Below are 16,781 nucleotides of genomic sequence, written 5' to 3' on the forward strand. Positions count from 1 at the left end.
AGGAAAATCTTCTGCTGTGTAGCATTGTGAGAGTCCTGCTCAGTCTGCTCCCTCACACTTCAATGAGAGGAGCTGTCATTAGAGATGGAAGGGGGGACCCTCACCCCCCTCTCCCCCCCCGCTGCCCCTTTGGCTTTGCAGCAGCTCTGCTCACTGTGCTGATGGTAACAACATGAAGCGCTGCGCCACCAATTAACTGGGAATTGCTTTTATTTCAAACATTTACAGGGATGGAAATAAATACAGGAAACAGATGACAGAGAGTGAGCTTTTAATAGAAACAAACCAAGTCTCCATCGGGGTTCAAACAGGAAAAGATTGAAATCCAACAGCTGCTTAAAACTGGCCACTATTTCAAAGGTCGGGGGTTATGCTGAACAGTCACGTTAAGAACTGAAGATAAGCATTACAAACAAGGATGACAGCTGTAACGGACAGGATGAAACCACACTACAACAGGAGAGTCTTCTATTTACAACATAGGTATCATACAAAAACATTTGGAAATATTTAGGGAGCAACTTGTCTGTCCAGCTGTAGGATAGAAAAGAACCACTGCAGGGTGAGATGGTTTTGTTCCCACCCCCAGTCTCTACAGAATCATTTTAACTTTTGGCAAAGTTGGAAAGAAAAACAAAACAAAAGACAACACGCCACCTTTGTGTTGCAGTAACTTCCCAGCCAGCCCACACTTCTCAGTGTTTCTATCCTCGCTTTGCATCATCCGTGTCATCCCGGTACCAGGGCAGCACATCAGAAGACAAAGAGTTTGTAAAGTTCTTGGCAGCCCTTTATCGATGATCTGATCTGTAGACTGGAAACGTGTCTGTCCGATGGAGCTTCACAGGGCTTGAGACATCTGGTGTGTGCCAGGATGAAAAACAGAACAGTGCTCAGTGAGGCACAGCGACTGTACTCAGCGCCCTGTAGATCACTATGTGAACTACAGCTTACGTCCTTAAAGTAGGGAGAGGTATAATTAACCTGCTGCTTCATCTCAGAAACAGCTCCACTCAGATTTTCAATATGAATTGAAGCATTTGAAGCTTTGGGCAATGTGCTTTAACTGGAGATGCTCAGGGTGGCACTGGGACAGTCCCCGACAGCCGAAAGAGACGACTTCACCATCTATCCTGATTACAGCACTGCCTGCACGGCTTTATTTTTCCCTTCTCAAAGACCAGGACTTTTCAAAGACTTCTACTGCTTTCTCATGACCACAACCTCCAAGGATCCCCTTTCCAGTTTAACAAGCTGTTCTAAATACAAAACGAGTGGTCTGTCCCCATACAGTCTGTTTACACTGAGTCAACACAGTGCTGAATGACTGCACTAATAACTAAAAATACACCGAGGCACAGCCATAGCAGTGCCTGACGGGCTCAGCGCCGCTCCCGCGTGTCACAGCATCGCCTGCCCGCATCCCGGTACGAACCAGCGCCAACAGGCGTTCGCGTGCTGCTTCTATTGCGTTATTCTTCCCTCCGTCCGAAACACGGCAGAGGCTTCGCTGGGGCTTTCCACGCGCTGCATGCCCCCTCTAGCGTTCGAAAAAAGGAACGGGACAAAACGACGAGCTGTTCCTGCCAGAGGGATGAGAATGGAGCGTAGCCGCCTGTGTCGGGTGTCAGCCCTGGATTTCTAACTACAACCGCTGACACTCCGTGCTCTGCAGAGGTCGGAGCCTCCTGCTTAATTTAAACGTGTAAAATGAGTATCTAAGAATCATTGCTTCTCCTCCTACCTGAAGGACTAAAAAAAAAAAAAAAAAAAAAAAGCTATAAATGAATAAATCAAATCACCATCTCTGTAAGATTTCCCAAGCACAGCGTTATTCCATCCGTCTACACACTGCGAGAAGAAAGCCGCAGCCAGCCACAGCTCTGCCCCTCAGCATCGCGCTGCCTCACCTGCACCACGCGTCCCGTCTGTTCTCCGGGGTCTCTTCTGCGTACCCCGACCCTTCCTTCCTTCCTTCCTTCCTTCCTTCCTAGCTCACCAGCACCAGTTGCAGCCCATCCCACAGCTCGGGGAGCGCGGTGCCACTAGATGGCCCCCGGGGACCGCGGAGCGCAGCCGGGACAGAAGCCCTCCGGAAAAACCTCGCAGCCCACCCGGAGCTGTGCCTGCACGGAGATCCCTCACGTCTCCACACCATGACGCCTTGCCGGTACGGACCTTCGGTAAGTTATTGTTTTAGGCCTTCTTAGCTTCAGTAAGGTCCTGCCTTACATTAATTGTGGACATATTAGGCATAAACTGTTGACCGAGTCCAGGACCAGGAGTGGACCCAGCTTCACCACAGCTTCTCGCCTCCATGGTTTAACTACAGATCCCAGAAGACCTCACTTTTCATTTCCATCTTCCAGGGAGAGGGAAAAATGAAACTGAGTGGAAGTCAAGAGACTCTCTTTGCTCCCTGATGGCTCAGAGTAAGAACTTCAATTTTTCAGAAACTGTCATCTATTTATTAGTTTCAATCCTAATTATTAAACAAAGTTTGTTTTCCTCCTCAGATCATTGCCATTTCTCTTTTTTTCCTTTTCATTCCCTTTCCCCTTTTCTGGCCCAGGGACCTGCTGTCCCTGTCACACAGATCTAGAGAGAAAACCATGCCATGAAGTCACCCCTCCACTGAAAAGCAAGACAAGCATCCTTCTGATGCTAACCTCTCCAACTCAGGTTGGACAAGCACTTCCCTCCATTAATTCGACAGCAGTGGCAACTGGCTGAGACTGAGCATCATTGTTCAGAGAGATGGAGAGACACTGCCCTGCCTCAGCAGCCCTCCCCAGCTCCTCCTTACCTTGCAGGCCGTAGAGCTGGCCGGTGCTGTGCTGCCGTGTGATGTGCTGCCAGTAGGCACTGCGGGGCAGGGGCACCATGGTGCTGAGGGACACGGCTCGCTCACTCATCTTCATCTGAAGCTGTAAAGCAGTAAACAGATATGAAGGAAGCAGTTGTGCACACTGAAGGTCCTCAGGGAAGAGCGCAACCACTGCCTGAAAAGATTTCTAATGGCATTTCAGCACAGCGTCACCCTCTGTCCATCTGCCCATCCTGCAGCCAGCAGGGACTGACTCGGGGTTAGGCTGGGGGCACACACCACACGTTAGGAAGTCACGCTGCTTTGCACACCAGAGCTCACCTTCGTGCTGCCCTGCTCCTGCGCCAGCACTGCTGCCTCTGCAGGGAGGTCTAACTCAAGTAGCTGAAACAGAAACTGAGGTTCAGTGGGAGGCAGAAAAACGCTCCTCCTCTGACAGCTACGCAGCAACTACGTAAGCAGCTTCCCAAAGCTACGTACAACCTCAGCACACCAAGAACCTGATCAGACATGTTTCACATGAATTCAGTAGTATGCATATGCTGGCTGATAATAATATCTGGGTTTTATCATAAACTTCATAGTAGAACTAAAATTCTCTTTTTTCCAAAGCTCAGAAAAACATTAGTTTGAAGATACCAAACCTGTACTTGATCTTTTCTATTTATAAAAATGCTTTTCAGGAAAAGAGAAAGCTCTTACGTTATAGTTTCACAAAACCTGAGGTGACAGAACCTTTTACAAGAGAGCTGCCTGTTACTGAAGAGCCATTTTGAGGTTCTTTAGAGGGGCCAAAACCCTCAAACTCCCTCTGTATGGTGGATGCTGTGCCTGCAACGTCAAGGGAAATCAAAACAAAAACAAAAGCAAACCCAGATCAACCTTTGCTCTTAGAACACACACCCCCCATGTCGGAAGGGTGAGTCACTGCACAGCACGAGCTGCCACCTCCACCACACAGTATTTATCACAGTTCCATCACTGAAGCCCCAACATCACTCGTGGTGTCACCACACACAACAGCTCCATGGAAACAAACAACGAGAGTCCCACAGCCGGAGCAGAACGTGCTTCCTCACTGATGGCACTTCTAGGCTGGTGCACTCACAAGTGAGTCGGGCAGCAAACTCAGGTGGTTTGAGCCACAGCCCAGCTACCAGGAGGACAGCCAGGAGGGTATCAGTGGAGAAAAACACACTGCCTGAGAAAGAAGATAAAGACACAGAAGGGGCAGAAGAGATGCCTGACCTGATCTCAATCAGCATGGGAAAGAATTAGAAAACCCACAGCTGGGGAAAAGAACAAATATGTTATGTCCTGAATACATAGCACTTCATCAAAACACCTCAGACTGTGAGCAAAAGCAGCTGTAATGATGATGGATTTCATTCTCACAATTAGCCCACTGTATCTCTGTGGCAACCGAGGAAGCAGGAATTGCTTGCTAATGGCCTGGCTTTATTCCACAGAGGCACCGAGTACCATAAGCAGGTCAAAGCCAGCCAGAACTCCGTGCTGGAGCATGCATGGGCAGTGGCTGCAAGCAGAGGATCAAGCAAGACATAGAACTCCACATACCATTAATATAACGAATAACTTGTTAATTGGAGTGCACCTAATCCACAGCTTCTCACTCTCTTCTTAGCAATTAGTGAAACTAGCACAGGAGGCAAAACCACTGCCTGCTTAAGAGTTAGCTTTCTTCCGAGTTAGCTTTGAAGGTTGCTCGAAAAGGAAAGAAAATATGCCTGCAATTTGAATAGGTATTTTCATTTCTTTGTCTGGCAATGCAGAAAAGGAGCAGCTGGACAAGGTCAGTTGCCACTGACCAGAACAGCTTCATGCATCGCTAAGCAGAATTTGCTCTTTCCTTCTTTAAAAAAAGAAATCTTTGAATTCACTGGAAAGCAAAACAACCAAAGCCCACTTGTGAATGTATGTCAGACCCTGGTCAGCACATCAGACCTCACCAGAACGCCATCACACACCACAGGCTGTCAGGGGGAGGCTCTGGCTGAGGAAGCCCACCTCGCTCATTCCTACAATCCTTGCAGCATCCACAGGCAGATACAGCCACACTGCACCAACACACTGAGCTATGGAGCACGAGGCTGCTGGGGAGGTGTCAGACATCACAGCCCACGCTCAGCAGAACTTGGCAGCTCCATTTGCTTTACCAGCATGGGACATCCAACTCCCCCTTACTGCTCAGCCCCCAGGAGCTCTCAGGTGCTGAGCACCACAGCCCTGTCTCTCATGCTCACCTCACTGATGTAGCAGCAGCCAGGGGAAAGGAGAAGGGTGGTCAGGCACTAGAATGGCCTGCCCAAGGAGGTGGTGGAGTCGCCATCCCTGGCAGTGTTCAAGAGGCACCTGGATGAGGAGCTATAAGATATGGTTTAGTAGCTTGTGGTACTAATAGGAATGGGAGGGTGGTTGGACTGGATGATCTTGCAGGTCGTTTCCAACCTTGTGATTCTGTGATTCAGAAGCCACTCAGAGGAGACTTCATGTCTCACTACCAGTGTCTCCCATCTCTTATTTATCTTTTCTGTAAATAGTAGCTCTAGCTTCACTAACACAATTAAAAAAATCACAAGGGATTATTAATTCTTGGAGACAAAAACAACCTAACGCAGCTCAGACCGCTGGGCGTGAAGTGCAAGCCTCCATATAGACTCCCCTTGGAAGTGTTCAAGCAGAATTAAAGTACCAGGAAAATCAATCAACCTGAACAATGACGATGACCCTCACAAGGTATCCTGTGATCAGCAAAAGCAGCTATCTGATCTCTGCATTAATGTAATGATCTTCTGTCTGAACTCCTAAATCTGAGCATCCTTGAAACCAAAAGAAGGAACTAAGCCTGACTATATTGGGACCAGACATTTCTATGACAGACTTGGGAGACTTATATTCATGGGCATATGGACCTGTCTGAAGCAGTTATATTCAGATCTTAAATTACACGGCTTTCAGTTCGACGGTAATATGTTCTTATTTCCTGTTTAGTGCTCTTGGGTCTATAAAACTAGATTTAGGGGTTGTGGTTGGACACAGTGTTCATGAAAAAGCTTCTGAGGTTGTACAGCTGCTCTCTGCTGAAATCTATAGCAATTGTGCATCTGTTGAATGTATGGGCACTTGTAAAACAAATTTTACAGCATGCTGTCAGACACCATGTATTAAAGATGCTACTACATGAATGCAAAACCACTAATATGAAATAGCCTGAAAACCTATTCACTTCAGGAGGTAAAAGCTAATGAATTGCCTTTTTTTTTTTTTTTTTTATTAAACAAAATTCACGCTCTCAACAGCTTGCTCAGTCCCATCTGATGCTGGTGTGCTACAAATGTTTGCTATGTACGCTGACGTAGACTAGGCTACTTCCAATCTGCTTCAGTTAGTTACTGATGCATGCTTACATCATCTCCCATCTGTCTCAAATCAAGGAATTTGGGGCATTCTTGAACAAGACAGGCTTTGGGTCAGTACCTGTCCTCATGAACACGGCTTCACTGAGGTGACACCAGCCAGAAGTTAACTGGGTAGCACCAACTGGAAACTGCCATGCTAACTGGTCTGTTCCTTGCTGGAAATGGACATACGTGGCCTGCATTACCCCTAAACAGATTCGAGTCTTCTGTGCTTTCTCACTCATTTGCTCACCTGCTCTACAAGCGATGACAGAATGACCCATCCAGCTGCATGTTGGGCTGAAGCAGCTATGTAGTACACAAAGTCTGTCAGAACACTTGAAAATAGTTTTCTATTGCTCCTCCTCATTATACTGTTAAGAGAAATAGCTTCCTATCACAGATTTGACTTCCATTCTGTCTCAAGTTCAGGAAATGAGTAGAACTACTGAAAGGATTAGACATGGATGTGGATAACAGCAGCGCTTTTCATAGAAAGGAAAAGACAGTTTTGACTGCAGATTGCACGAACCAATTAGTACTGCCTGAAGTAGAGAAGCTGCATATGGCCAGGCTCTTCCATAGTTGTCCATTCTGCACATTTTATGCATTCTAGAAAGTCTGAGAGTCCTACAGTGTAGAGACTGACTGTGGACACAGGATGAACAGAAGATTCCTTCTGACCCCACAGAATTCATGAGAAAACATACAAAATAAGACCTGGAAACATGCTACGTACAAGTACCATCAAACTACCTTCTTCTGACATCACACATGGAGATCCCACACTATCTGTTCTTAGTTCGTAGGTTAACTGTGCACCTTATACTCCTATACTTTCTAGGGGTAATGAGCATCATAAAATGAGTTTCAGACACAAAAAGCACTTGTGAAAAACAGGCATCCACCAAGAGATCAGACAAACACGTAGTCCTCCCTCCCACAGGTTAACCTAAGCCATACAATTCATTCCAAGTCATGCTTGAAGCGTAGGCATCAATTAACATTAACTCATGATGGTGACTAATTAGAATAAGTTAATAAGAAAGGAAACTACGGATTGATGGGAGCTCATCATCTCTGTATTAAATCACACTTGTGGCTTTCCAACCACAGATACCAAAGACTATACATTTCCTTGTTGTTTTTAACTGGGATTGCTTTTCAAGGATCCAAACACTACCCCAAATATAATAATTGAGACAAATTTACTAAGAGCAATACTCAGACTGCTTTCTGCCTGTGAATCTAAAGGAAGTCACACTGAGGCATCGCTCACTTATGTGAAATAGCAAGCGGAGCGCACAGCCGTACCACTGAATTTTTCACGCTCTGCAGCAGGCGCTCGTGTTGTTCTGCTATGGCCAGAGCAGCCGAGTGAACCTTCTGATAGATTGCTTCCCCATCTCGTGTCTGAAAGATGAACAGTCCTTCTCCTGTGTCGCACATCCTGCCAAAGTGAGAGCAGACAGGAGCCAGATGTGAGATTTTTCACTTGCTCGCAAGGATCTGTAGCACTGCGCCGTGCAGCTTTAGAGCCATCACTGCACAAGCAGAATGAAACAAAGGTTGTTGAAGAACTGAAGAAAGTTATTTGCACGGGCTTTAACAGCCCTAGCACAATCTTACTGTTTTAACCCACACTTTGGCCAAACACAGACTCAGGTGAGTACAACCCTTGAAAGTGCTTGAGCTCTAGAGAGTTGATGCACAAAACCCAGATTTTTGAAATTTAGACTTAAAAGAGGGGATTAATTTTCCTTCTTTCCCTTTCAGGGCTTTAATATTGCCTGTAATGAGCTTTGTCTTTCACTTGAAACCCTAAACACGTTATCCTCAGCATCCCAACGGTAATGTCTTACCACAGCTCATGCACAATCAGAGAACTAAAAACACATCCCTTTTCCTGAGAGAACTAAATTCTTCAGCAGTACAGAGGATGGACGTTTAAATGCCTCTTCTCTTTCCAGATATGTTAATTGTACGATGTGTTTCTCTTTTACGATTGTAATTCTTTAATATGCTTATCTAAAATAAAGCAACCACAGCCTTTAAAAAGGATTTGGGAGTTTAGTTCAATCAACAGGTGCTCCAGCCTCAGCCACACAAAGACTTCAGTTCATTAAGTTCAAGCTGCAGGAAGCGATAAGGAACAACAACTCTAGAAGGAGGAACTGCATTTACATTTCTTATAAACGCATTTGTCATAATAGATGGAAAGCAGGAGTGTGATTAACAAAAACAAGGACCCCCTTCTCCACTACTTCAGAATGATGGAGGAAGGTGATGCACTGCAACAAACACACACCTACCTCCCTGCTTCAAAGGTGAACCAAGAAGGGTCCCGTCCGTAGCGTCGGAGGGCACTTAATGGCCAAGAGACGAGTTTGACTCTGGGATTCTGGATGTCCCAAAGACAGATATTCTCAAATGTTATCTGCAAGGTACATTCCCCATGCACATCTAAGTTAGGGGATGGCATCAAATACACATTGAATCTCTCTGGGAGAAAAACAAAAGGTTAGTCTAAAATCCCTGCCCGTTAACTGTCGAAGTCATTAAAGGAATTTCCTATTTTCCACCTCTATTAAAAGATCTTATTTCACTTCATACAATTATTGCAAAAATAAAGACTCAATTCCTTCCAACAACTCAACTAACTCAATGTTTGGAGCAATCAAAACACCGCGCTGAAAGGGCAAACACTTGGGAACGTGTTGAGATGCAGAAGAACTGCACCATCATAATCCTGATATTAACACAACTGTGTGCACGAATAAATACACTGCAAGTGCTTTTGTGCATATAATTAATTAATTTGCATAGGAAAATGAAGTAGCTCAGAGCTCAGGTTTTGAGTGCAATTATTGTTATTTATTATTTGCTTTAACAATGTTGATAAATAGTTCTAGTCAGAGGCTGAAACTGTTGTACAGACACAGTATAAGAAAACACACAACGAAAATACAGTTTCCCTCTCCAAGGTCAGCTAAATTGTATGAGAGGAAAAGTGCTATTCCAAAATAATTTTAAAGCCCCGAATTACAGCACCTTATTACCATGCTTGTTATTTCTGATGGCAATTAAAACAAAACAAAAGAGGATGGGGGACTTGGTTTCTTGATTGGTACCAAAAAACAATTTTTGGTACCAATTTATTTTTTGTGTTCTTATGTGCAGTCCAAATGACTTTAAAATAAAGTAACAAAAGACTTAAGAAGTCAATACATTATGTACATACCATTCTGCTCCCTCTCCACTCCTGATGCCAACAAGTCAGGCTCTCCAAGGCTAATGTCATTAATTCTTGTCCCAAGACACTCCATCTGCAATACCTTGCACCACTCATCTGCCTCAAGTTCTGTATAAATGCCCAGAAAGTCTGTGTGTAGGTATAATACATTTATGATTTCACAATTGATGCTCTCATGTTCTCATGGGCATTGCCATTTTACCCACCTGACTCACAAGCAAAAGTTTTAGAGGTGTCATCATTAAAGTAGATCCCAACAGCATGCTTCTTTGTGCTTTTTGGCATCCGTGATATATTCTTCACGTTATTGAGCTCTGTGACCTGGAAGAAAAAAAGAAAAACACACCAAAAAAACCAACAATTTGGGGATGTAATTAAGACCTAAAAAGATATATATCCACTATTGACCAGAGAAGCTGAAAAAAGAATGATGTTGAGCTGCAAAGGACAGACAAAGAGAGAATATTTGATTGCCCTCAAGGAAACACAGCCTTGACATGAATCATCTTGTGCAATCTACTTGGAGAGCCTGGATGGTGAAGGAGACATTCTCCACTTCCCTCTCATCCACATAAGCTTCAGCGCAAACTGACCTAAGCAGGATTTAAGCCAAGATGCAGGTAGAATCGAAGCTCACTTCAAGAAATACTTACAGGCAGGACATTTAGAAGACCAACCTGTTGCAGTAGAAATAAAAGGAGGTGAAGAGAGAAAGCTGAAAGAGTCTCCCATTTGGTGGAGCAAATCCAGTTCCAGCATGGCTTCCATCGTAAGGACAAAACTGAGAATGGTGTAAAGTCAGTGTCTGAAACTGCGTTTAAGGAAAGTTGGTGGTTTGTTACAACAGCCCATAGAGAAAATAACTATGAAAAATTGAAATAATTTTTTTTTTTAAAGATCACAGTTTTAGTAGTTGGAAAGCTTGTTCCCTTTAAAGATTCACAGAATGAATTCTCAGATTTGAAGATGCAGATTTCTGTTGCTTGGTTGCCAAAAACTGACTGGAATCTCTTTCAATCCAACAAAAATGAACATGTATCTGTTACCTCACAGAGTTTTAGGAAATGCCATGGTTCCCTCATGTGGCTCTAGCATCCACTTTTCACGCTCACCCTCATCAATAATGTTCATAAATTTGACTGAAGAGAAATTTTTCACTTTTTAAATTCTTTTTAGTGTAAAGATTAATACCCAGACAAGGCATCAGGAAGCTCTACTGAAATATCAGAAATAGCTTCACTGATCGTTTTACATGCCAAGGACTGCAGAGACAGAAAGGAGTTTAAGAAAAACATCCCCAAAGCTGTACTTTGCAACCAAAGTGCTTAATTACTTCAGTCTCATTAGGGCTGCAGAACGCTCTTTTATGGTTGCAGTTGTAAAGGAAGAAACGCAGCACTCCACCTTACCTGGAAGATTTGGGAACTGCCACAACTTCTCACGGTAGGGTCCAGAAAGGGGCTGATCCCCCACAGCTCCTTGGGTTCCCCAGCACACCTACTGCATCCCTCCGGCCTTAAACCCTAAATCACCTTCTCCTTAGAGTCAATTTATTGCCTCTTCTCTTTTAGCAAGGGAATATGGACAGTTAAAGTCAAACTTTCAGGCAAGAGCCTGGAGATCAATGACTGGAAGGGACAGCAGACAGTGGGCAGCCTATCCCCCAGATAAGCCACACACCTAAGATCTGGAAATTCACTCTGCAGCTGCTAGCAACAGGAATAACAAAATGAAAGAAACATCCATAGGGAACACATCAAGTCTTCTGCTGAGCTGCCAAATCTAGGAGTCAGGTTTTTATAGCCTCTGGGCTCAAGATTTTGAGAAGTGTCAAAACCGAGACTTCCTGATTGTGCTTAATTTTGCATGAGGATTTTTCTCTCTTCTAGGAAATCCTGTGATGGAAGTACATCCCCCAGTGCTAACAAGACACTGACAAACTCATTGTTAAATATGACAAATCTGTCGTGGCTCATTCCCATCGTACTCAGTACATGACAGGTCAAGCTTGAGTTGCCAGCTGCCAGGTTCAGCTCTCATTTGCCAGTAAATATTCAAATGCAATAAGGAAAGAAACTAAAGTTAGACTTTTTGTTCAGGGCAGTAACTATTCTGACATTTACAGAGAGCACATTTTCTGCAAGTGGATGTGCTAATGAAATTGGCACCAGTGAGTGAGCAAGTACCTGTGAGTACAGAAGCCAGCATAAGCAGAATTGGGCCGTATATTTTGGTACTGAATCATTTAGTTATCCAGGATTTATTCTAATTGAAAGCTCATTTCCAAAAATCTGGCGTCTAACACTCCTGCTGCTGGGTAGCACACTAATTGGTGCCTAGTGTAATGAATCCCAAGATGCTCAGCAGCATGATCAGAGAAGGTTTATACAGAAAACTGCTTCTCCTTGCTACTGTGGGATCCAGTGGCAGCTGGTGGCTCAGGACCAGCCAGCCACTGCCCCAGCCCCCTGCCAGCTCCCAGAGCACACAGGGCATGCAGCTCTGCAGGGCAGCCCCACCAGGGAACGCAGCACTGGGCAGCACAGGAGGCTGCTGGCTCTCGAAAGGGAGCAAACAAACCAACCAGCAGTACCACTAATGACTTGTGATCAAACTGAGTCATGTACCTCTGGGCCAGACAGGTGAGAATGTTCAAAGCACTACTGGGAAGATGAGAAGGACGAGATTAAAGCATCTGCTGTGTTTGTACATAAAAGAAGCAAATTGTGATCACACCTTCCTTTACCTAGACTCCAACCCCAGCTCACCCCTACCAACCTAAAGCCTCCTGCTCTCTTGCTTGTGTCTCAGTGCCACATCCACATTGCAGCTCTAGGCTGCATCATCTCTGAGCCCAGCCACTGGGATTCAGATCTCCTCCTGCCAAATATAACACACCCGTGACCCTTTCTGGTCTAAGGCTTTACATCAGAACCAGCTGGTTATCCCAATTTGGTCATTACATAGAGTAGGACAGAAGCTACAGTCATACTTGTAAACCAACATTTTTCCTCTCTTTTTTGTTCTCCCAGTCAAGAAAAGATTACTAGAAATTACATAGCATCTCTTCCCTCACCCTGCAGCCCATGACAGTAGTAATTTCTCCTCAGTGAGGACAGTCACTCTATGCTACAGTCACTTCATTGGGCCATAAGGAAGTTAAGCAAAACCCAAAGGGAACAGAAGTACACGGCTGGGTGTCCTGACCTGAAGGCAGCATAACGCACAACCATGTTCCCCTTCAGAAATTATTAAACATAAGCATGAGCACAATGGCTTCATTGGTTTGGAATTGAGAACAGCAATAATATCTTTTTTATATCTTATAAATTACCTTTATAAATAATATCTTTTTTTCCTTATAAATTTCTCTGAAAGGCCAGATAGTTACAAAGAAGTACTTTCCTACAGTAATCTCAAAGGCAGAGTAATATATTCCAACAGATTTTCCAAGGTGCAGCTCATGCTTGAAATCCCAGAGTTCATCCTTTGAACACAAAAAGTATTTTCATTTGATTAAACCTTCTCCTGCATTTGCTCCTTATTGTCATACTCCCTCTAACCACACTGTGGTATGAAGCAAGCAACACAGATTATCAGAAACATCATTTATCCTTTAACCATTGCCTTCACAGTATTCACTGTGGTCTTTCCTTTCTAGGATACCAGCCAACAGTTCATTGGAATGAAGCCTTATTTAATGCTGTTACAAGACTCTAACCTAAAGTCTTTCCTCAACACTTTGTCCCCACCTCCAAGTACTTTGTGCTGGATCAGGGAGGATGCAAAAGAGAGCAACCCAAATATGCACACTGCAGGCAGGTGCTTCCAGGAATCACCTTATGTACTCTGTGAATGCTGCACTGAAAAGCACAGCTGCCACGTACTGTGAATGCATTCCTTCTGAGAGCCCCGTTCCACAGCCTGGTCTAGTAACACTGTATGTGATGCATCCTTTGAGTGTTATCTCGAGGATGTACTGAAATCAATAGCATTGTGTCATTAATTTAATTGATCGTCATATCAACGTTTTAGCCATGAACTGGGAAAATGGGTGTTTGCATTTGGAGAAATGCTAGCTACAGTAACTGGCAGCTCTGGGGTTATTTAGTGCTGTGCTGACTGCTGGAGCCCTCTTGTACAATGGCACTTCATAGCACAGACTGAAAATCCTCCTTGCCTCTTGGAGGCATTTGTTTCTATAGAACTGCACTGGCTGAGACCAAAATACCTCCCTCAGGTGTGCAGGACAGGCAGCCCCAAGGCTGACCTATGACCCTTCCCAATCTCTTTTAGGCTGTTTTCAGACCAAGACTGCAGTACAGGACACAGGGATAACAACAGAGGGAGCAAACCTGGCACGCTGGGAAGCTTTCTGAAGTCTGTGGCTGCAGTCATAGCATGCAGAAGATCCGCAAATTCAATCTTTCAGCTCACACACGCTTTAGGTCCCAAATACAACTTCATAGCACCTGATTTTTGCAGCTGGCAAAAACGCAGCAACTGCCCTCTCTTCCTTTTGGGGCTGCACTGCTGGAGCTGTCCTTACCTTTCAGAAGAACTGTGGCACAGCACAGCCCCTTCCTGCAAAGCCCAGCTTTGGCCAAGGAGCAGATCCTACTGCAGACCCTCCACAGCACACCTGTGCTCCCAAGGGAGAGCTCATCAAAAACCACCCGGCACCCAACCTGCTGCATTGCCCTGCAAGGTGCTACAGAGCACTCTCATTACCCAGGCAGCCTGAAGAGCCTCACCATTGCTCTCACGAATGCAACAGATGGTTCAAATTGTCTGGCACCAAATTCACACTAAGAAGTGGCAGACAGCTAATTTCCCCTCCCCAGGCTTTGGAAAGGAGTCAGGAGCAGACACCAAGCACCTGCCAGTATTCCAGGCTGCTATTCTCTTCCTGCTAGACATGTAAAAGTGTTGTCATAGTTTAGTAAGTTTTGAGGTGGTTTGTTTTTTTTTTTTTGCCAAAATTAGTGTACATCTATAAGCTTAATTCTAAGAAGTTGGATGTGCTACAAATCTCAGGCCCACAACAGCATTTAACAGTGAAAGAACAGGAGGAATGTTATTCTATTGAGAAGGGTTGCAGCCCTGGCACACTCCTTTCCTCCCTTTTGCTTTCAGGGCTCCTTTACATCAAAGGTGACAACCCATACAACTGAAGTACACCTGACTGAAGACCAAAATAACTTGCAGAGGTGTGCGATAGGAATCCTGGATCAGGATAAGGGATTAAGCGTTCACTGCCTGACCGACAACAGAAGCAGACAGAGCTTCATCATCGCCAGAAACACTCTGGAAAATATTTTCCCTCTTCCATCCCCTCCTCTAACATGCCAAACACACAGTTGACTAAAAACAGCCCTAGCAGCCTCGTGAATTCAAACAACCCTTTGAATTAGGACATAATTCTCAAATACGGGGAGCCTTTCAGAACAGAACACAAGGGATCACATTTATTGCCTACACAACTGCCACGCTCAGTGGTTTGGATGCATCTTTGGTTTCAATCTTAATTAAGGAATTTATGCTTCTCAGCTGCTTGGAAACTCACCCAACAGAGGGCTGTAGGCAAAACATCCCAGTCCCACCAGGGGAAATTCATTGGTAAATACAGCACAGTCATCCCAGCCCAGCTCCATTCATGGCACAAGATCTGCTGGTAAACACATACACTTGCATGGCAAAGGCACCAAAACGTCCCCAATGAGTTGCTTTAATTCTTTTAAAACCTCAAAGCAGACATTTTATTTGGAGTTAAGTGATAGCACTCATTAAAATAAATTTTTAACAGTCAGTTATAAGCAGAGTGGTCATACTTTCAACATTTAATTTGCCACTGGTACAGTTTTGCATGAGCAAGGCTGGAAAACAATTACAAATGACAATTCAATTTTCCAACTGGATTATTCCATAACTAGACAGACTGTTTAAATTGCTTCTGCTGTTTCAAAGCAAGATTAATACAATGGGATGAAAACTTAGATCCCCTCAAGGAATCAGCATAGTCCTGTCAGCAGTATGGAATTAGTTGGCTTTGTGTTGGAATATTAAGGATTATTCTGGTACCCTGCAGAGTTCAAAATCACCTGGAGAAACACAAATTCCTTCATTCTTCCAACATCACCATGCTAAAGCATATGGTCATTTGTGGATGATTATTTTTATTTACCAAATGAAATCCATACAGTTACCTGAAAGGCAATTCTCTGCCCAGATTTTGCACCCCAGATCCATATTATTTTCTCATCCTTGTAGACCCAAATTAAGTAATTTTGAGTATGCAAAATTTCAGTTCACTTAAGTTATATATGACCATTTTCAGATGACCTGTATTTTAGTGCACTTCAACCTTTTTGCGTTAAAAAAAAAATGGAGATTAAAAAGTATTTAAAGTCAATATTACACAGAAGTATTATTTCTTCTGTTGTTTTAAACTTCCCCAGTCACTGACTTTGCCAACTAACTGCAAGTCTGGATCCTTTAGATTATGTTTAATAAGAAATTCAGGCAGAGATGCACTTAAATTATAAGTATTTGAATGTTTTACATAAAAATACTCGTTCCATCTTGCATTTCTTTCAGAAGTACACATAGGAGATTCAGGCAAGCACAAAGTAAAGCAGTCTAAGAGCTGAACGTCCAAACCACCTGAACCAACAAATGAATGTTCTTCATTCTAAAACACAGCCACCAAGCCAAGCTAGCAGTTATCATCTCCTGCAGGAGCCCACAGACTACTGGTACCACAATGGATGATGGCAGCAACACAGGAAAATCTTCCTCCATCAAAATGATGTGGGAAAGCCCCAGGCGTGGGGCAGGGAGAAGAGGTGGCGTCACATCAGCAAGATGGGAGCAGCAAAGATGTCAAGATTCCACCTTTGGCACAGGGCTGCAGAGTAGGACACAGCCCTCGTGTTCCCAAACACGAACAAACTGGATCCCCCAGTGTGACAGAAACACTGAACTTCCAACCCAGACTCCAAAGGGAGAAGGAATCGTGCCTGGGTGAGGATGACTTACGCCTCAGTCCATTCCAGCTCAGACTGAGAGGCACCACTGCAGGACCAGCACAAGAAGCGCCCCAGGCTCCCTCCACTAATAAACTGAAGTAATGGTTGTGCTTTAATTCATCACACACGCACAATAAAGAAACAATTTAACACTCCAGTGAAGGAGGCAGGTGCTATTAAAACATTTGCTGCATTCATCATTTTTCACCATTTGCTGCGGTGACGTGCGTCAGAGCAGGTAAGACTGCGCTGGG

General features: G+C 44.3%; 1 protein-coding gene across 4 annotated transcripts in view; it reads right to left on the reverse strand.

The window, feature by feature from the left end:
* Positions 1 to 254: 254 nt before the first annotated feature.
* The window catches only part of DOK5 (docking protein 5), a 38,612-nt gene continuing 22,085 nt past the window's right edge, over positions 255 to 16,781 (reverse strand). For 2 of the 4 annotated variants that reach the window (XM_042884929.1, XM_042884930.1), the window contains 7 exons: positions 9,706 to 9,820; positions 9,488 to 9,607; positions 8,559 to 8,748; positions 7,561 to 7,696; positions 3,149 to 3,211; positions 2,807 to 2,927; positions 866 to 1,583 (listed from right to left, as the gene is read on the reverse strand). In XM_042884929.1, coding sequence (XP_042740863.1) covers positions 1,465 to 1,583; positions 2,807 to 2,927; positions 3,149 to 3,211; positions 7,561 to 7,696; positions 8,559 to 8,748; positions 9,488 to 9,607; positions 9,706 to 9,820 — 864 coding nt within the window. In that variant the 3' untranslated portion in view covers positions 866 to 1,464. The other 2 variants (XM_042884932.1, XM_042884931.1) reach the window with 2 other exon arrangements.

Source organism: Lagopus leucura, unplaced genomic scaffold (assembly GCF_019238085.1).
Source record: "Lagopus leucura isolate 7727_CA_CO unplaced genomic scaffold, USGS_WTPT01 Super-Scaffold_100047, whole genome shotgun sequence".
NCBI lineage: Eukaryota > Metazoa > Chordata > Aves > Galliformes > Phasianidae > Lagopus > Lagopus leucura.